The 16,264-nt window shown below is 45.4% G+C and overlaps 1 protein-coding gene across 1 annotated transcript in view; it reads left to right on the plus strand.

The window, feature by feature from the left end:
* LOC308311870 (uncharacterized protein) overlaps positions 1-16,264 on the plus strand; it is a gene marked incomplete at its 3' end in the record, with an annotated part of 73,173 nt that overhangs the window by 20,403 nt on the left and 36,506 nt on the right. The window contains exons 3-14 of the mRNA XM_080758643.1: positions 774-1,016; positions 3,734-3,955; positions 4,954-5,193; positions 7,129-7,145; positions 7,269-7,301; positions 9,293-9,325; positions 10,733-10,786; positions 12,035-12,127; positions 13,612-13,689; positions 14,309-14,353; positions 14,522-14,575; positions 15,269-15,322. Coding sequence (XP_080614769.1) covers positions 774-1,016; positions 3,734-3,955; positions 4,954-5,193; positions 7,129-7,145; positions 7,269-7,301; positions 9,293-9,325; positions 10,733-10,786; positions 12,035-12,127; positions 13,612-13,689; positions 14,309-14,353; positions 14,522-14,575; positions 15,269-15,322 — 1,166 coding nt within the window. The remainder of the gene's footprint in view (positions 1-773; positions 1,017-3,733; positions 3,956-4,953; positions 5,194-7,128; positions 7,146-7,268; positions 7,302-9,292; positions 9,326-10,732; positions 10,787-12,034; positions 12,128-13,611; positions 13,690-14,308; positions 14,354-14,521; positions 14,576-15,268; positions 15,323-16,264) is intronic.

The following is a 16,264-nucleotide window of genomic DNA, read 5'->3' on the forward strand; positions in this document are numbered from 1 at the left end:
TACACCTCTGTGTGTGCTATTGTTTGTTCTCACTAGTTTACTACCTGCCTGGTAGCAAAGTGCACACAGTTGTTGAACACATACTGTTGTTGTAGCACTGTGGTGGTTGTGGTGTTGTAGCACTGTGGTTTCCAACCAATCGAACCTGGGTCTCCTGCGTGTAAAGCCAACATCTTCACCACTCAGCCAAAGACCATTGCCCGCATGGCTCAGGGGAGATGTTACACTTCTGAGGCCGTCAGGCTGAGGCTGTGAGCCACTCTGCTACACACACACACACACCCACACCCACACACACACACACACACACATTATATGGTCCAACCAGATATAGCTGCTGCACATGCTTAACACACAGAGGGAAAAGAAGAAAAAATAAATATATATATATATATATATAGCACATTGTTGACATACTATTACACTACTAGACAGGATGTTTGTTTTGGGTTTTTTAAGCCACCTATAGGGATAAATGAAACAACGCCTTCTCCAGACAGACAGGCTGCCCATAGTAGCTGAGACAGAACAGTATTTAGCCAGCTTTTTTGCATTTGTTTTTAGCAAGTCCGTTGCTCAATGCTCTCCCCTTGTCCCCCATATATGGGGACTAGGTTGGTGGAGGGTGTGTAGAGCCCAGGATCACATTAGATAAATGAGGGTTGAAAAATGGGTTACAAAATATATATATATATATATATATATATATATATATATATATATATATATATACATATATATATATATATATATATACTTGTTGTTCCATAAAGATTACAGCTGTACCGACGCCGGCGTGGTCTACCAGGACAACGAGCTGTGGAGCCCGGCGGCGTGCACGGTGTGCGTGTGTGACCTGGGCACGGTGGTGTGTGAGAGCGTGCGCTGCGAGGACGCCTCGCGCCACTGCCCGAGGACCCGGACACCGGACGGAGAGTGTTGTCCGGTGTGTGTGGAGGTGGAGGTGGAGGTGGAGGTGGAAAGGGAAGAAGAAGGAGAAGAAGAAAGATGGACCGGTAAAAAATAAAACAAACCCAAGCTGGTAAAACCGCGGCATGGCCTTTTTTCCGAGACGTCCGTCCGCTCGCTGTCGAAACCTGAGACGGCGGGACGGAGAGGGCATTTATTGTCGCAAAAAGACCAAAAAAATGTCCTCTTGTATTTTCCGTGTTATGCTGTTTTCTTGTTTGTCTTTTGTTTACCTTCAGTGTGTTTGACGGTTGTTTGTTTGTTGATGCACAGCTCTGTGTGTCTCTGCATGAGCACGGAATGTGTGCTCAGCTGATTGGCTGAGCACAGAATGTGATGTAGGTATAGGATCTATAGGATGATACGAGCGCCGCTCACTTAATCACCCGAGTCAACCCGAGTGTGATTTCTGTTTCAACCACTTAAAAGCCCTATTTCATTAGGGAAAATGGGCGATCGAAAAGCTCATGTTTGCAACGTGTCGTTGTGTGAGTTTGTAGATCAGCTGTTTTCACTATGTTTTCTTTCTATGTTCGCCGGCTGTAATGCCATGCCTCAAAAATAGGGATGCCAGGTTGAAAGTGTTTTTAAGCACAGCGGTAGCAGTCCCGCCCCCCCTCGAGAGACCCGGAAAATAAATCGCTGTTCATTTTCCTCATAGGCATTTCTTAAATTATTTATTTAAAGACGGTTACGCCGCGGACAAAGCCAACTCGGATCGTGACAAATCATGACAATGACCACAATGTTTTGGGGCCGATCAAATCATTTGAAAGAAGAAAATAAAGGCAGGAGACAACACTATTTGTTTTGTTTTTCTTCTTATAAATTATTTGATCGGCCCCCAAAACATTGTGTTCATTGTCATGATTTGTCACGATCCGAGTTGGCTTTGTCCGCGGCGTAACCGTCTTTAAATAAATACTTTAAGAAATGCCTATGGGGGGAAAATGCACTGGGATTTATTTCCTATGGGCCACTCGTTGTTCTGAAAGGGGGAGGGACTGCGACGCTCTATACACCTTAAGGCCTATTCATATTTCATAGCAGTGATGACAACATGATCACCCAAACACATGATTCTGTCATTAATAACCACCGTTTAGGTGGTCACCTTTAAACTGAAGTATGAATAGGCCTTTAGCTGGTTGTGTTTCTATATGTTGTCGTTCTGCCTTTTAGCTGATGGACTCGTTCATCCACTCACAGCCCATCTCTCGTCTCGCGACACAGGGAGTCGATGAAGGAGCTTATTTGCCTAAAAGTCGGTGCATTTACTATAAAAAGTTGCTACCCCCTATTTTTTCTCTCTTTGACTGATAAATGCAAGGCAGCGACAGCCAGCCTTCCTCTGAAGCTCCTCTCCGAAAATAGCCCATCTATGATCACGCGCTGCGTCACGCCGTGACACATCGTGCGTGAGTCTGTAGATCAGGCTATTTTGTTCCACGTCTTATTCTATGCGATGTGCTGATCACTACTAGCTCAGTGGCCTCGAGGTTACTGCCCTGAGAGACTGGGAGGTCGGGGTTCCATCACTACTAGCTCAGTGGCCTCAAGGTTACTGCCCTGAGAGACTGGGAGGTCGGGGTTCCATCACTACTAGCTCAGTGGCCTTGAGGTTACCGCCCTGAGAGACTGGGAGGTCGGGGTTCCATCACTACTAGCTCAGTGGCCTTGAGGTCACTGCCCTGAGAGACTGGGAGGTCGGGGTTCCATCACTACTAGCTCAGTGGCCTTGAGGTTACCGCCCTGAGAGACTGGGAGGTCGGGGTTCCATCACTACTAGCTCAGTGGCCTTGAGGTTACCGCCCTGAGAGACTGGGAGGTCGGGGTTCCATCACTACTAGCTCAGTGGCCTTGAGGTTACTGCCCTGAGAGACTGGGAGGTCGGGGTTCCATCACTACTAGCTCAGTGGCCTTGAGGTTACCGCCCTGAGAGACTGGGAGGTCGGGGTTCCATCACTACTAGCTCAGTGGCCTTGAGGTTACCGCCCTGAGAGACTGGGAGGTCGGGGTTCCATCACTACTAGCTCAGTGGCCTTGAGGTTACCGCCCTGAGAGACTGGGAGGTCGGGGTTCCATCACTACTAGCTCAGTGGCCTTGAGGTTACTGCCCTGAGAGACTGGGAGGTCGGGGTTCCATCCCCCGGCCCGGGTCACACCAAAGACTCTGAAAAATGGGACCCAGTGCCTCAGCATCAAGGGTCCCTGCAACATACTAGCGTCATGTCCTCCAGGGGGTGTACTTGTACGGTACATCCAACTGCCTCACACTATCCAGAAACAGGAGATAGGCTCCTGCCCCTATGGGCCTCATGGCTACAGAAACAGGAGATAGGCTCCTGCCCCTATGGGCCTCATGGCTACAGAAACAGGAGATAGGCTCCTGCCCCTATGGGCCTCATGGCTACAGAAACAGGAGATAGGCTCCTGCCCCTATGGGCCTCATGGCTACAGAAACAGGAGATAGGCTCCTGCCCCTATGGGCCTCATGGCTACAGAAACAGGAGAGAGGCTCCTGCCCTATGGGCCTCATGGCTACAGAAACAGGAGATAGGCTCCTGCCCCTATGGGCCTCATGGCTACAGAAACAGGAGATAGGCTCCTGCCCCTATGGGCCTCATGGCTACAGAAACAGGAGATAGGCTCCTGCCCCTATGGGCCTCGTGGCTACAGAAACAGGAGCCTGTCTCCTGGCCTGGGGGCTTGTCGAGGCTTACTGACTCATCCTAACCACTGCTTTCTGATTGGACGCCCACAGACAGCTGCGCGGTGGACGGCCATCGCTACGGCAACAACGAGCAGTGGAGCCCGGCGCCGTGCCGGGTCTGTGTGTGTGACGCCGGGACGGTTCTGTGTGACGACGTGGTGTGTGAGGATCTGGGCCGCTGCCGGACGCAGGAGACCCGGCAGGGAGAGTGCTGCCCGGTGTGTGTGGCGCCGGGAACGGAACCGGAACCAGAACCCGCCTACACAGACTCAGGTAGAGAAAGAAGAAAATAAACCCCCCACACAAATGGTTGTTTGCAGTGGTGTAAAAAGTAACTAAGTACATTTACTTAAGTGGAGAAGGCGGGGGTCCCACGGGGGGGGGGGGGGGGGGGGGGGGGTTACACTGGGACAAGCTTCAAGCACACTCGCGCAATAATTAATTTAAAAAGCCTTTATTGCTAGACAGGGCTATACATTTAACCCATTTTGAAGGGAACCCCTTTTGGTGTTATAGCATCATGTTATGCTTTAGCTATTGAAAAATAGCAGATCTACAAGCTCGTAGCGCGCCACCGAGTGGCGCGCTACGAGCTTATAGGTCTGCTATTTTTGAAAAATCGAAGAACGACAGAAACATAGCTTTTTCAGAAAACTGTCAGGATGTAGAAGACACCTACCTACCTACAAATGGCATTTATAACATATATAACATTTTCTCTCTCTCTCTCTCTCTTGCCCTTCACTTTAGTCTCTATCTTGACGCAATGGACTACTCTCGATCATAGTTATGTATACATTGCGTGATATTTACTTACATTGCGTGATATTTACTTTTGTTTAATATTTTCGTGTCGGCACAGGACATATAATTAAATTGTGTCTGAATAATCCTGTAATGTAAGGGATGGTCTGGCAGCCAGACATTCATTCATTCATCTTAAAAGCATAATATCAAGGTCACAAAAAACGTAATCCCGTCTATCTACAATCTTTTCACTTATTTGCAAAAAGGGGTTTAAAATCAATCTCCTCATTTAGACCTGGCTATCAAATGTCAAAATCCAAAACAAAGGTCTCTCTCTGAAACAATCTATTGATTGACTATTCTATATAGGACGTACTGTATATAGGATATTATACTACTACCAATACTACCCAATCAATATCACGATATTGGGAGGAAGCATCGTGATATACTGTATAGCTGACACACACCTACAAAAAGGATTGTAAAACTGCTGTATACGTGTGTATATTTTGTCGTTGCAGACTCCGAGTCGGAGAGGAGAGAGGCGCGGCCGGCGGGTTCCTGCTCCTACGACGGGCAGGACTTCGTGGACCAGGACATCTGGAAGCCCGCGGCGTGCCTCCTGTGCGTCTGCGACAGCGGCGTGGCGGTCTGCGACGAGGTGCGCTGCGAGGCCGTCGGGACCTGCGAGAGGGTCTTCATCCCTGAGGGAGAGTGCTGTCCCGTGTGTGACACGTACGCCAGCGCCGCCCGGAGGATAGGTGAGGGAACTGCACACACACACACACACACACACACACACACACACACACACACACACACACACACACACACACACACACAGTCGAACCTCCGTTACAGTCCTCGGTACGCTCCGAGTACAGTAAGTATTTTATAAATGTGACTAAATGTGACTGAGGGACTGCCATTGGATTTTTTTGAATTTTCGTTTCGTTTTTCATGTCATATGAAAGCAGGGAATCGTAGCTTTAAATTGACATATTGGTTGTTCAGTTTGACCCACCAGTTTTAGAGATATGTCTTATAGAGTAATGTCTGGCAGAGAAACGGCGAGTTGAGAGAAAACAGGCTTGAAAAGGTTCACTTCTGTGGTCTCTAACATTACACCTAGCTACATTTATTTCATATTTACATGTCGATTTCAGCTCTGACATTTTTTTTCAGACATGCTCTAGTATGTGAATAGTCTGCCTGTGCTATAAACTCATTTTTGAAAAGGGGAAAAAAAAAGAAGTTTTTCTCCTCTGGTGAAAAGCTGGAATTTGCGCAATGGCAGTCTCTCACGGCCAAGCTACACCAGGCTTTTCTCGTGCGTTTACTCTAAACACGCGGACCGTGCGTGTGTAAGCCAAATGCCCTGGCTACATCGATCTGTCAGACGCGCGGCAGGTTTGTGCGGGACCTTCCGGGAGGATATATAGATACGCACGCATGGGGGCATACCGTCGCACGGAAAACATTTAGAACCGATCCTATTGTTAGAGCACGCGTAGGATGGCCCGCGGTATCCGTGCGTCTGGTGTAGCTGGTATCATTGACATATATTGGTCCTATCCAAACGCACTGTACGCGCGCAGTAAACGCATACGCTACGCACGCGCGCAAAATTGCCTGGTGTAGCTTGGCCGTCAGTCAAATCTGGTCACAAATGGTGCATTTATATAGCGCTCTTATCCAAGGGCGCGTTACAATTTGCAATTTCATTCACCCATCTTTACGCGTGCACGCACGCACGCACGCACACACGCACGCACAGATGGCAGAGGAAACCGTGCAAGGCACCAACTTGCTCATCGGGAGCAATTAGGGGTTCAGTGTCTTGCTCAAGGACACGTCGACACTGACTCAGGAGGAGCTGCAGGCGCTCAAACCAATGACCTCGGCTGTACCTCCTATGAGCCAAGCTGTTGCCCGTCTAAATATATATTCTATTATAGTCTTAATTGTTTAGCTTTTTGAGGCAGGGCTTTGATGCTACGGTTCCCAAACATTTTGAGGAAATGAGCCAAAGTACCAAAAATTGCCAGCATATACTGTAATTATTAATAATGAGGGGAGAAATGGTCAGATTGCTCCCCCCCCCCCCCCCCCACTCATTTTAAATGAGAGGTGTGTGTGTTTATTTTTGGACACGCAGAGAAGGTGAGGGGTTGTTTTTCCGTGGGCACGGTCCCGTGGAATTACGACTGGACCTGGATTGTGGATTTGTTGTGAGCTTTTTTATGTTTGCGCCCCGCGCCCCTCATGAGCAGACCTGCCGTTCATCCAGGCGACAACACCTGCACTCTGAAAGGACCGTTGTTATGTAAAACACTTTGCATTGATGTTCTATATTCGTCCTATAATATAAATAAACTTTGCCTTGAATGTGAACTACAGAATGATCTGAATGTGAACTACAGAATGATCTGAATGTGAACTACAGAATGATCTGAATGTGAACTACAGAATGATCTGAATGTGAACTACAGAATGATCTGAATGTGAACTACAGAATGATCTGAATGTGAACTACAGAATGATCTGAATGTGAACTACAGAATGATCTGAATGTGAACTACAGAATGATCTGAATGTGAACTACAGAATGATCTTATAGCTTCAACTTTCCAGTTAAACTGTTCTTTCTTTCTTTTCTTCTTTCTTTAATTATTATATATTTTTTTCCTCCCCAGAAATCCTGGCCTTCAAGGTAAGCCATTACAATCTAATGTGAACGTGTGACGTACATTAATCATAATAATAATTATAATTATAATAACGTACATTACATTCATTACAGCGAGCTAAACATGTTGATCCATTTCATTTCCAGGGACATAAAGGAGAACCAGGTGACATCCCATATGTAAGTCAAACTGTCCCCCAAACTGTCCCATATGTAAGTCAAACTGTCCCCAAACTGTCCCATATGTAAGTCAAACTGTCCCCAAACTGTCCCATAGGCCATATGTAAGTCAAACTGTCCCCAAACTGTCCCATATGTAAGTCAAACTGTCCCCAAACTGTCCCATAGGCCATATGTAAGTCAAACTGTCCCCAAACTGTCCCATATGTAAGTCAAACTGTCCCCAAACTGTCCCATATGTAAGTCAAACTGTCCCATATGTAAGTCAAACTGTCCCCAAACTGTCCCATATGTAAGTCAAACTGTCCCATATGTAAGTCAAACTGTCCCATATGTAAGTCAAACTGTCCCCAAACTGTCCCATATGTAAGTCAAACTGTCCCATATGTAAGTCAAACTGTCCCATATGTAAGTCAAACTGTCCCCAAACTGTCCCATATGTAAGTCAAACTGTCCCCCAACTGTCCCATATGTAAGTCAAACTGTCCCCCAAACTGTCCCATATGTAAGTCAAACTGTCCCATATGTAAGTCAAACTGTCCCCAAACTGTCCCATATGTAAGTCAAACTGTCCCATATGTAAGTCAAACTGTCCCCAAACTGTCCCATATGTAAGTCAAACTGTCCCCCAACTGTCCCATATGTAAGTCAAACTGTCCCCCAAACTGTCCCATATGTAAGTCAAACATGTAAGTCAAACTGTCCCATATGTAAGTCAAACTGTCCCCAAACTGTCCCATATGTAAGTCAAACTGTCCCCAAACTGTCCCATATGTAAGTCAAACTGTCCCATATGTAAGTCAAACATGTAAGTCAAACTGTCCCATATGTAAGTCAAACTGTCCCATATGTAAGTCAAACTGTCCCATATGTAAGTCAAACTGTCCCATATGTAAGTCAAACTGTCCCCCAAACTGTCCCATATGTAAGTCAAACTGTCCCATATGTAAGTCAAACTGTCCCCCAAACTGTCCCATATGTAAGTCAAACTGTCCCATATGTAAGTCAAACTGTCCCATATGTAAGTCAAACTGTCCCCCAAACTGTCCCATATGTAAGTCAAACTGTCTCATATGTAAGTCAAACTGTCCCATATGTAAGTCAAACTGTCCCCCAAACTGTCCCATATGTAAGTCAAACTGTCCCTATGTAAGTCAAACTGTCCCATATGTAAGTCAAACTGTCCCCCAAACTGTCCCATATGTAAGTCAAACTGTCCCCCAAACTGTCCCATACTTAAGTCAAACTGTCCCCCAAACTGTCCCATATGTAAGTCAAACATGTAAGTCAAACTGTCCCATATGTAAGTCAAACTGTCCCCAAACTGTCCCATATGTAAGTCAAACTGTCCCCAAACTGTCCCATATGTAAGTCAAACTGTCCCATATGTAAGTCAAACTGTCCCATATGTAAGTCAAACTGTCCCGTATGTAAGTCAAACTGTCCCCCAAACTGTCCCATATGTAAGTCAAACTGTCCCATATGTAAGTCAAACTGTCCCGTATGTAAGTCGAACTGTCCCCCATCTGCTGCACTCTCCATTTGAGTTTAATTAAAACTCTGTGAGAGCATACAGTACTATAGAATCACACTCATTTTAACCACTATCTATATCCATGTTTTACTCTGACAGTGTTCCATTTTGTTCAGAGTTGCAGAGCTGTTATGGTCATTCAGGGTTTAATAGCTCTTTATGTGTTTTATTGTCCACTAAGTCCATGGCAAAAATGCCATTTTGACAGAAGTCGTGCTTTAGCTATTGAAAAATAGCCAGATCTACAAGCTCATAGCGCGCCACCGAGTGGCGCGCTACGAGCTTGTAGGTCTGCTATTTTTTGAAAAATCGAAGAGCGACTTGACATAGAAGACATTTTTAGAATCTGATCTCAGGTCAGAATGGAAAACTGTCAGGATGTAGAAGATGTTTCTTAGAATCTGATCTCAGGTCAGAACGGGTTAAAACCTTGCTAATTACCCTGTTGTTCCCCCAGGTGGTCGGAACTCCAGGCCGTGCAGGACCCATGGTAGGTTGGAAAGTTATCAGAGTGTCTCCCCCCTGTGTGGCCACCAGGTGGCGGAAGAAAGCCACAACCATATTATTTTCCAGTTCCAGTTCAGAGTACAAGTTTTGGTATTCAAAGTGTACTTCAAGTAAAGTATACCAAAAGTAAAAAGTACTCATTATGCAGAATGTCTTATTTCAAGCTTTCAAAAAAAAAGTATAAAAATCCTTTCCAAATGTATTTAGGGATGCAGTGTGTAAATTTATGTTTTGTTTTGTAATAATAATAAAAATATACAAAGTAAGTAACTAAAGTTTTCAAATAATCCTACAATATTTGCCTCTGAGATGTAGTGTAGTGGATTAGAAGTAAATGAGTAAAGAAAATCGGAAAATACTCAATCAAATAATTGAATATATTGAATATTATTTGTATTATACATTATATTTTAATTTCAAAAAGTATATAAAAATGGATTCAATTCAACATATTGTATCGTTTTCTATCGTATCTCGTACCGTTTGAAATGCAAACAATCAATGCAATGAAGGAAAAAAAAGATCAATTTAGCCATTTTTAAGAAGCATACTTTTCCATTCCATATAGCTATACGCATGGTCTATCGATAAATGTGTGAATTATCTGTGTTCATGTCTCCTCTGTAGTTTAACAAACTCCCTCTGTACCTTCGACAGGCAGCCTCTGTAGTTTAACAAACTCCCACTGTACCTTCGACAGGCAGCCTCTGTAGTTTAACAAACTCCCACTGTACCTTCGACAGGCAGCCTCTGTAGTTTAACAAACTCCCACTGTACCTTCGACAGGCAGCCTCTGTAGTTTAACAAACTCCCACTGTACCTTCGACAGGCAGCCTCTGTAGTTTAACAAACTCCCACTGTACCTTCGACAGGCAGCCTCTGTAGTTTAACAAACTCCCACTGTACCTTCGACAGGCAGCCTCTGTAGTTTAACAAACTCCCACTGTACCTTCGACAGGCAGCCTCTGTAGACATTTTTAAAGCACAGCTCAAGACCCACTTCTACAACATTGCTTTTAATTGATATTTTACATGTTTTGTTATTCATGTCCTCACTGTATTGCATTACTGCTATTATTATTTTTATGTTTTATTTCTTGCTTTTCTTTTCTTTTATTCTCCATTGTTCTGTAAAGCACTTTGAGCTGCATGTCATGAAAGGTGCTATACAAATAAAGTTTTATTGTTATTATTATAGGTCATATATCTTTTTGAGCGACAAACAATTATATTTACAGTACAGTTTTTAAGTACTTTACTTGAGTATTTCCAATAGCCAATACTTTTACTTCTACTCCACTACATCTCAGATGAAATATTGTACTTTTTGCTCCACTACAACTTTTCTTTGGCTTATTATTGTGTGTTTGTATAAACCCCCATCATGCAGGGCCCTCCAGGAGCCCAGGGATCCAGGGGCCTCACCGGCTTCAGAGGGAGACGGGTATGAAAGATGACCACACCACACAACAACACAACACAACCACACCACACAACAACACAAACAAACAACAACACAACCACACCACACAACAACACAAACAAACAACAACACAACCACACCACACAACAACACAAACGTAAACACTTCCAATCTGGAGCAGGGGTGGAGAGAGGGGCCACTATAGTTCCACACTCACTCCAGAGGGCCACTATAGTTCCACGCTCACTCCAGAGGGCCACTATAGTTCCACGCTCACTCCAGAGGGCCACTATAGTTCCACACTCACTCCAGAGGGCCACTATAGTTCCACACTCACTCCAGAGGGCCACTATAGTTCCACACTCACTCCAGAGGGCCACTATAGTTCCACACTCACTCCAGAGGGCCACTATAGTTCCACGCTCACTCCAGAGGGCCACTATAGTTCCACGCTCACTCCAGAGGGCCGCTATAGTTCCACACTCACTCCAGAGGGCCACTATAGTTCCACACTCACTCCAGAGGGCCACTATAGTTCCACACTCACTCCAGAGGGCCACTATAGTTCCACACTCACTCCAGAGGGCCACTATAGTTCCACACTCACTCCAGAGGGGCCACTATAGTTCCACACTCACTCCAGAGGGGCCACTATAGTTCCACACTCACTCCAGAGGGCCACTATAGTTCCACCCTCACTCCAGAGGGCCACTATAGTTCCACACTCACTCCAGAGGGCCACTATAGTTCCACTCTCACTCCAGAGGGCCACATTGCATATTACTGTCGTAGCAAAAATAGCCTACAATCTCAATCTCAATCTCAAAACGCTTCGCACTGCGACACGCTTTGATCTTGTAGATTGGCTATTTTTCCTAGTATTTGAATTGAAATCCAGATTTTTTAAATTGGAATCCTGAAAAGAAACATTATTATCTAATTTCAAATGCATTTCAAATGCCTTTAATTATAGTTACAGTATATGTTAACTAAATACAAATACATTGGACATACAAAAGACTACACTTTTAATACACTACTCATTAAGCTACTCATTTAGAAGTAAAGTTAAAGCGGGTCATGTTTGGAATTGTATTATTGAAATCAATAATACATCAGTATTGTGATATCAACCTGCGGGCCACATTAAGTGAAGGTGGGGGCCTTCACATGTGGCCCCCGGGCCGCCAGTGGCCCATGTATGATCCGGAGTATTCATTGAATGGAATATAGTGTAATAATCATAGATTATATCTTAACAACCTCCAGGGCGCTGCGGGGCCTCCAGGCTTCGACGGAGAGCCCGGAATCCCAGGAAACCCCGGAGAGCCGGGACCCCCCGGTCAGCACGCGCACCCTGGGGTGAGTCAACAGTCAATTAATCTGAGTTCCCAGAAGTTCTATTTTTCGCCACTAGGCGGGCGAGAAAAAAGGAACTTCTGGGAAAAAAGGAACGTATCCCTGTGAGGGAAGTACGTTGCGCTCCGAATCTGAGCGGACACTCCCCTTTCCGGTCTGAAGCACTGTGCATACCATGAAAATAGTCCGAAGGGAATCCAATTCCAAATTGAATTGTAGTAGGCCACCACCGCTCAAGGAGCAATTGTTTCCCTTCCGTCTTATTTAGATGTAGCGCCCACTCCATGTGGAACCCGCCCCTGTCTTTTGATTCGCATTTAATTTGAAACACAACGCACTGGGCCACGCCCCTGCTGCACAGGATCTGAGGCCAATTTTCCTAGACTGTCAATATACAGGCAGTCAATATACAGGCAGTCAAGCACGTAACGATATATATCGTACATCGATTCAAATCGGTTCAAACTGCTGACAATTTACAAAATAGCCAGAATGTTTTCAAAATAAAGGCCCCCAGCAGATGAGGCATTTTACTCTGAAAAACCCCGTCTTCCATTCCCCCCCCCCCAAAACCGGGAGGTATGATGTTCTCTCTTTAGAACTAAGCGTTTATATTCCAAACGATCCTTGATTAAAGGTATATTCAGTGATTTCACTTAATTCAAATATCACTTATTTTTTTGTTTTGTCTCTACTATAGAGTGTGCTGACCATATAAGGAGTTCCTCCCTGTCCCCAGTTAACCCCTGGGGGTAAAAAAAACCCTTCGTTTTTGACTCTCTATCCTGATTGGACGAAGGCTTAGGTCCCACAGCCAAAAACGAAACCTACTGTTTTTTGAGTGAAATCACTGAATATACCTTTAAGTCAGAAATTAATGAAATTAATGAAAATAAAAGCCTGCGTATATGGAGTATAGGGTTGTCCCGGTCCGATCACGTGATTGGAAATTAGGGGGCCAATCACTGTCATTTTCAAATGATTGGAATCAGATCGGGAGCAAAATAAATGTCGTCTGTGATTTTGGATATTGTACTATATTGTGATATGAAGTGTTCTATAAAAAATATAAATATCGGATCGGGAATAATCGGTATTTGCAGATACTCAAAATCAATTGATCGAAATCGGATCGTGAGCAAAAAAAAAAAAAACTTGATCGGGACCTCCGTAGTATACCGCGGCTACAAGGCATAAACGGGGCCCTCAGGGGCCCTCTATTCTACCATGAAGTCATGTCTGCTCCTCCCACAGGGCCCCCAGGGGCCCTCAGGGGCCCCTCTATTCTACCATGAAGTCCTGTCTGCTCCTCCCACAGGGCCCCCAGGGGCCCTCAATTCTACCATGAAGTCATGTCTGCTCCTCCCACAGGGCCCTCAGGGGCCCTCAATTCTACCATGAAGTCATGTCTGCTCCTCCTACAGGGCCCTCACGGGCCCTCAGGGGCCCTCTCTTCTACCATGAAGTCATGTCTGCTCCTCCCACAGGGCACGCTGGTGTCCCAGATGGACTCTGGCTTCAGTGAGAAGTCAGGCCAGCATGCAGCGATGGTGACAGGATCCAGGGTGAGTCTGACACCGTCACACAATCCATCACTAATCCAGGGTGAGTCTCAGACTGTCACACAATCCATCACTAAACCAGGGTGAGTCTGACTCTGTCACACAATCCATCACTAAACCAGGGTGAGTCTGACTATGTCAACACAATCCATCACTAAACCAGGGTGAGTCTGACTCTGTCACACACTCCATCACTAAACCAGGGTGAGTCTGACACTGTCACACACTCCATCACTAAACCAGGGTGAGTCTGACTCTGTCACACACTCCATCACTAAACCAGGGTGAGTCTGACACTGTCACACAATCCATCACTAAACCAGGGTGAGTCTGACACTGTCACACAATCCATCACTAAACCAGGGTGAGTCTGACTCTGTCACACAATCCATCACTAAACCAGGGTGAGTCTGACTCTGTCACACAATCCATCACTAAACCAGGGTGAGTCTGACTCTGTCACACAATCCATCACTAAACCAGGGTGACAAATTAGAAATGAGGTGGAGATGATGAGGACCGTACTTTACTTTGATTGGATGATGCCGTAGGGGCCTATACTGTGATTGGATGATACCGTACGGGGCTCTCCTGTGATTGGATGTGGTGTGTCTTATTTCAGGGTGAGTCGGGACCACGGGGACCTCCCGGCCAGTCGGGATCGCAAGTACGTTTTGACATTATAATAATTATGCTGTATTATTATTATGCCGTAATTCCCGATTGAACCTAGTGTATACTCTCTCGTGGTGCACTCATACTGTACTTTAGAACGACAACGTCTGACCTCTATGTTTGACCCCCTCCCCCCCCTCCCCCCCCCCCCCCCCCTCAGGGTCCTTCCGGAGGACAAGGGATCCCAGGAGACGCCGGAGAGCCAGGACCGTTGGTGAGACACTTTGATACGCCATATAATAACTAAGCCATGCTTTTTTTACCCCCCGGCTGTATAGCAATGATTTGGTGGTGCACACGCACGTAAACACGCACGCGACACGTATTAAATGATTAACCAATTCTGACCTGAGATCAGATTCATACGAGGTTTCCACTGGACACACACTGGTCTGATTAACCCATTCTGACCTGAGATCAGATTCATACGAGGTTTCCACTGGACACACACTGGTCTGATTAACCCATTCTGACCTGAGATCAGATTCTATAAAAATGTCAGTCGTTCTTCGATTTTTCAAAAATAGCAGACCTACAAGCCCATAGCGCGCCACTCGGTGGCGCGCTATGGGCTTGTAGATCTGCTATTTTTCAATAGCTAAAGCATGACATGACGCTAACACCAAAAGGGGTTCCCGTTCAGAATGGGTTAAAGGTCAAATATGCTGGCGAGTGTTAACTTTGACCACAGTGTTACCTTTTTAATATTTGTGTCCTTATTCTCTCTTTTATATAATGTTAAAATGTGTGTGCGCGCGCCAGTGGTCATCATTCAGATAATATATGAGTTATCTGATTGGTTGTGTGTCTGTCTATCTGATAGCTGGTTGGTTGTGTGTCTGTGTATCTGATAGCTGGTTGGTTGTGTGTCTGTGTATCTGATAGCTGATTGGTTGTGTGTCTACAGGGAGGTGGGGGTCACAGAGGACCCGAAGGACCTCCTGGTAAAGCCGGACCAGATGTGAGTAAAAAAAAAAAAAAAACTTTATACATGACCATTCCACAGACACCACGTGTGTGTGTGTGTGTGTGTGTGTGTGTGTGTGTGTGTGTGTGTGTGTGTGTGTGTGTGTGTGTGTGTGTGTGTGTGTGTGTGTGTGTGTGTGTGTGTGTGTGTGTGTGTGTGTGTGTGTGTGTGTGTGTGTGTGTGTGTGTGTGTGTGTGTGTGTGTGTGTGTGTGTGTGTGTGTGTGTGCGTGCCTTGTTTATAAGATAGATAGATAGATTCTGTTACTGAAATGCTCCTAGTTAAAATAATACAATTTACAACAAAAAATCACACCCGTGTGAACTGAGTGGTGCAACTCCCCTCCCCCCCCCCCCCCTCCTCTCCTCTCTCTCTCTCTCTCTCATTAGCAGGCAACAGTGCAGCACTAATACTATCTCTCTCTCTCTCTCTGGCACAACAGCGCCCCTACTGGTAGTCAGTCATACTGGTGCTCATGCTCATGAACACACAGGTGAACACGGACATTGCTGTTCCTTGGAGTGGTTTTGCACCGCTCAAAAAAACACCATTAATAAACTCAATTATAATGAGACGATAGAGTGATATTGACAGTGAGAGAGAGACACAGGAAAGGCTGGAGAGAATCCCCCACCGCCCCCCTTTTCCCCCTCACTGTATATGTTTCTTTTCCCTTTTTGCTTCCTTTATGATGAATTCCTGTTCTGTTCTTTAACTACATAGAAGTGTCTATTTGTACGTCTCTAAATGTCTTGATGAATTGAACAAGGTGGACCCTGTTGTAAACAAGTGTAACGCTTAATTGGGTCGTCCACTCACAGTTAACAGTCTTTGTATTGAGTTTGTGCTTGAAATGTAACTGTAATTATGCAAACTGTTAATACATATTTCAATCAAATCAATCAGTCAGAGAGTGGGGACAACGTGCCCGAGATTT

Source organism: Protomyctophum bolini, assembly GCF_963924005.1.
Source record: "Protomyctophum bolini genome assembly, chromosome: 24".
NCBI classification, from domain to species: Eukaryota; Metazoa; Chordata; class Actinopteri; order Myctophiformes; family Myctophidae; genus Protomyctophum; species Protomyctophum bolini.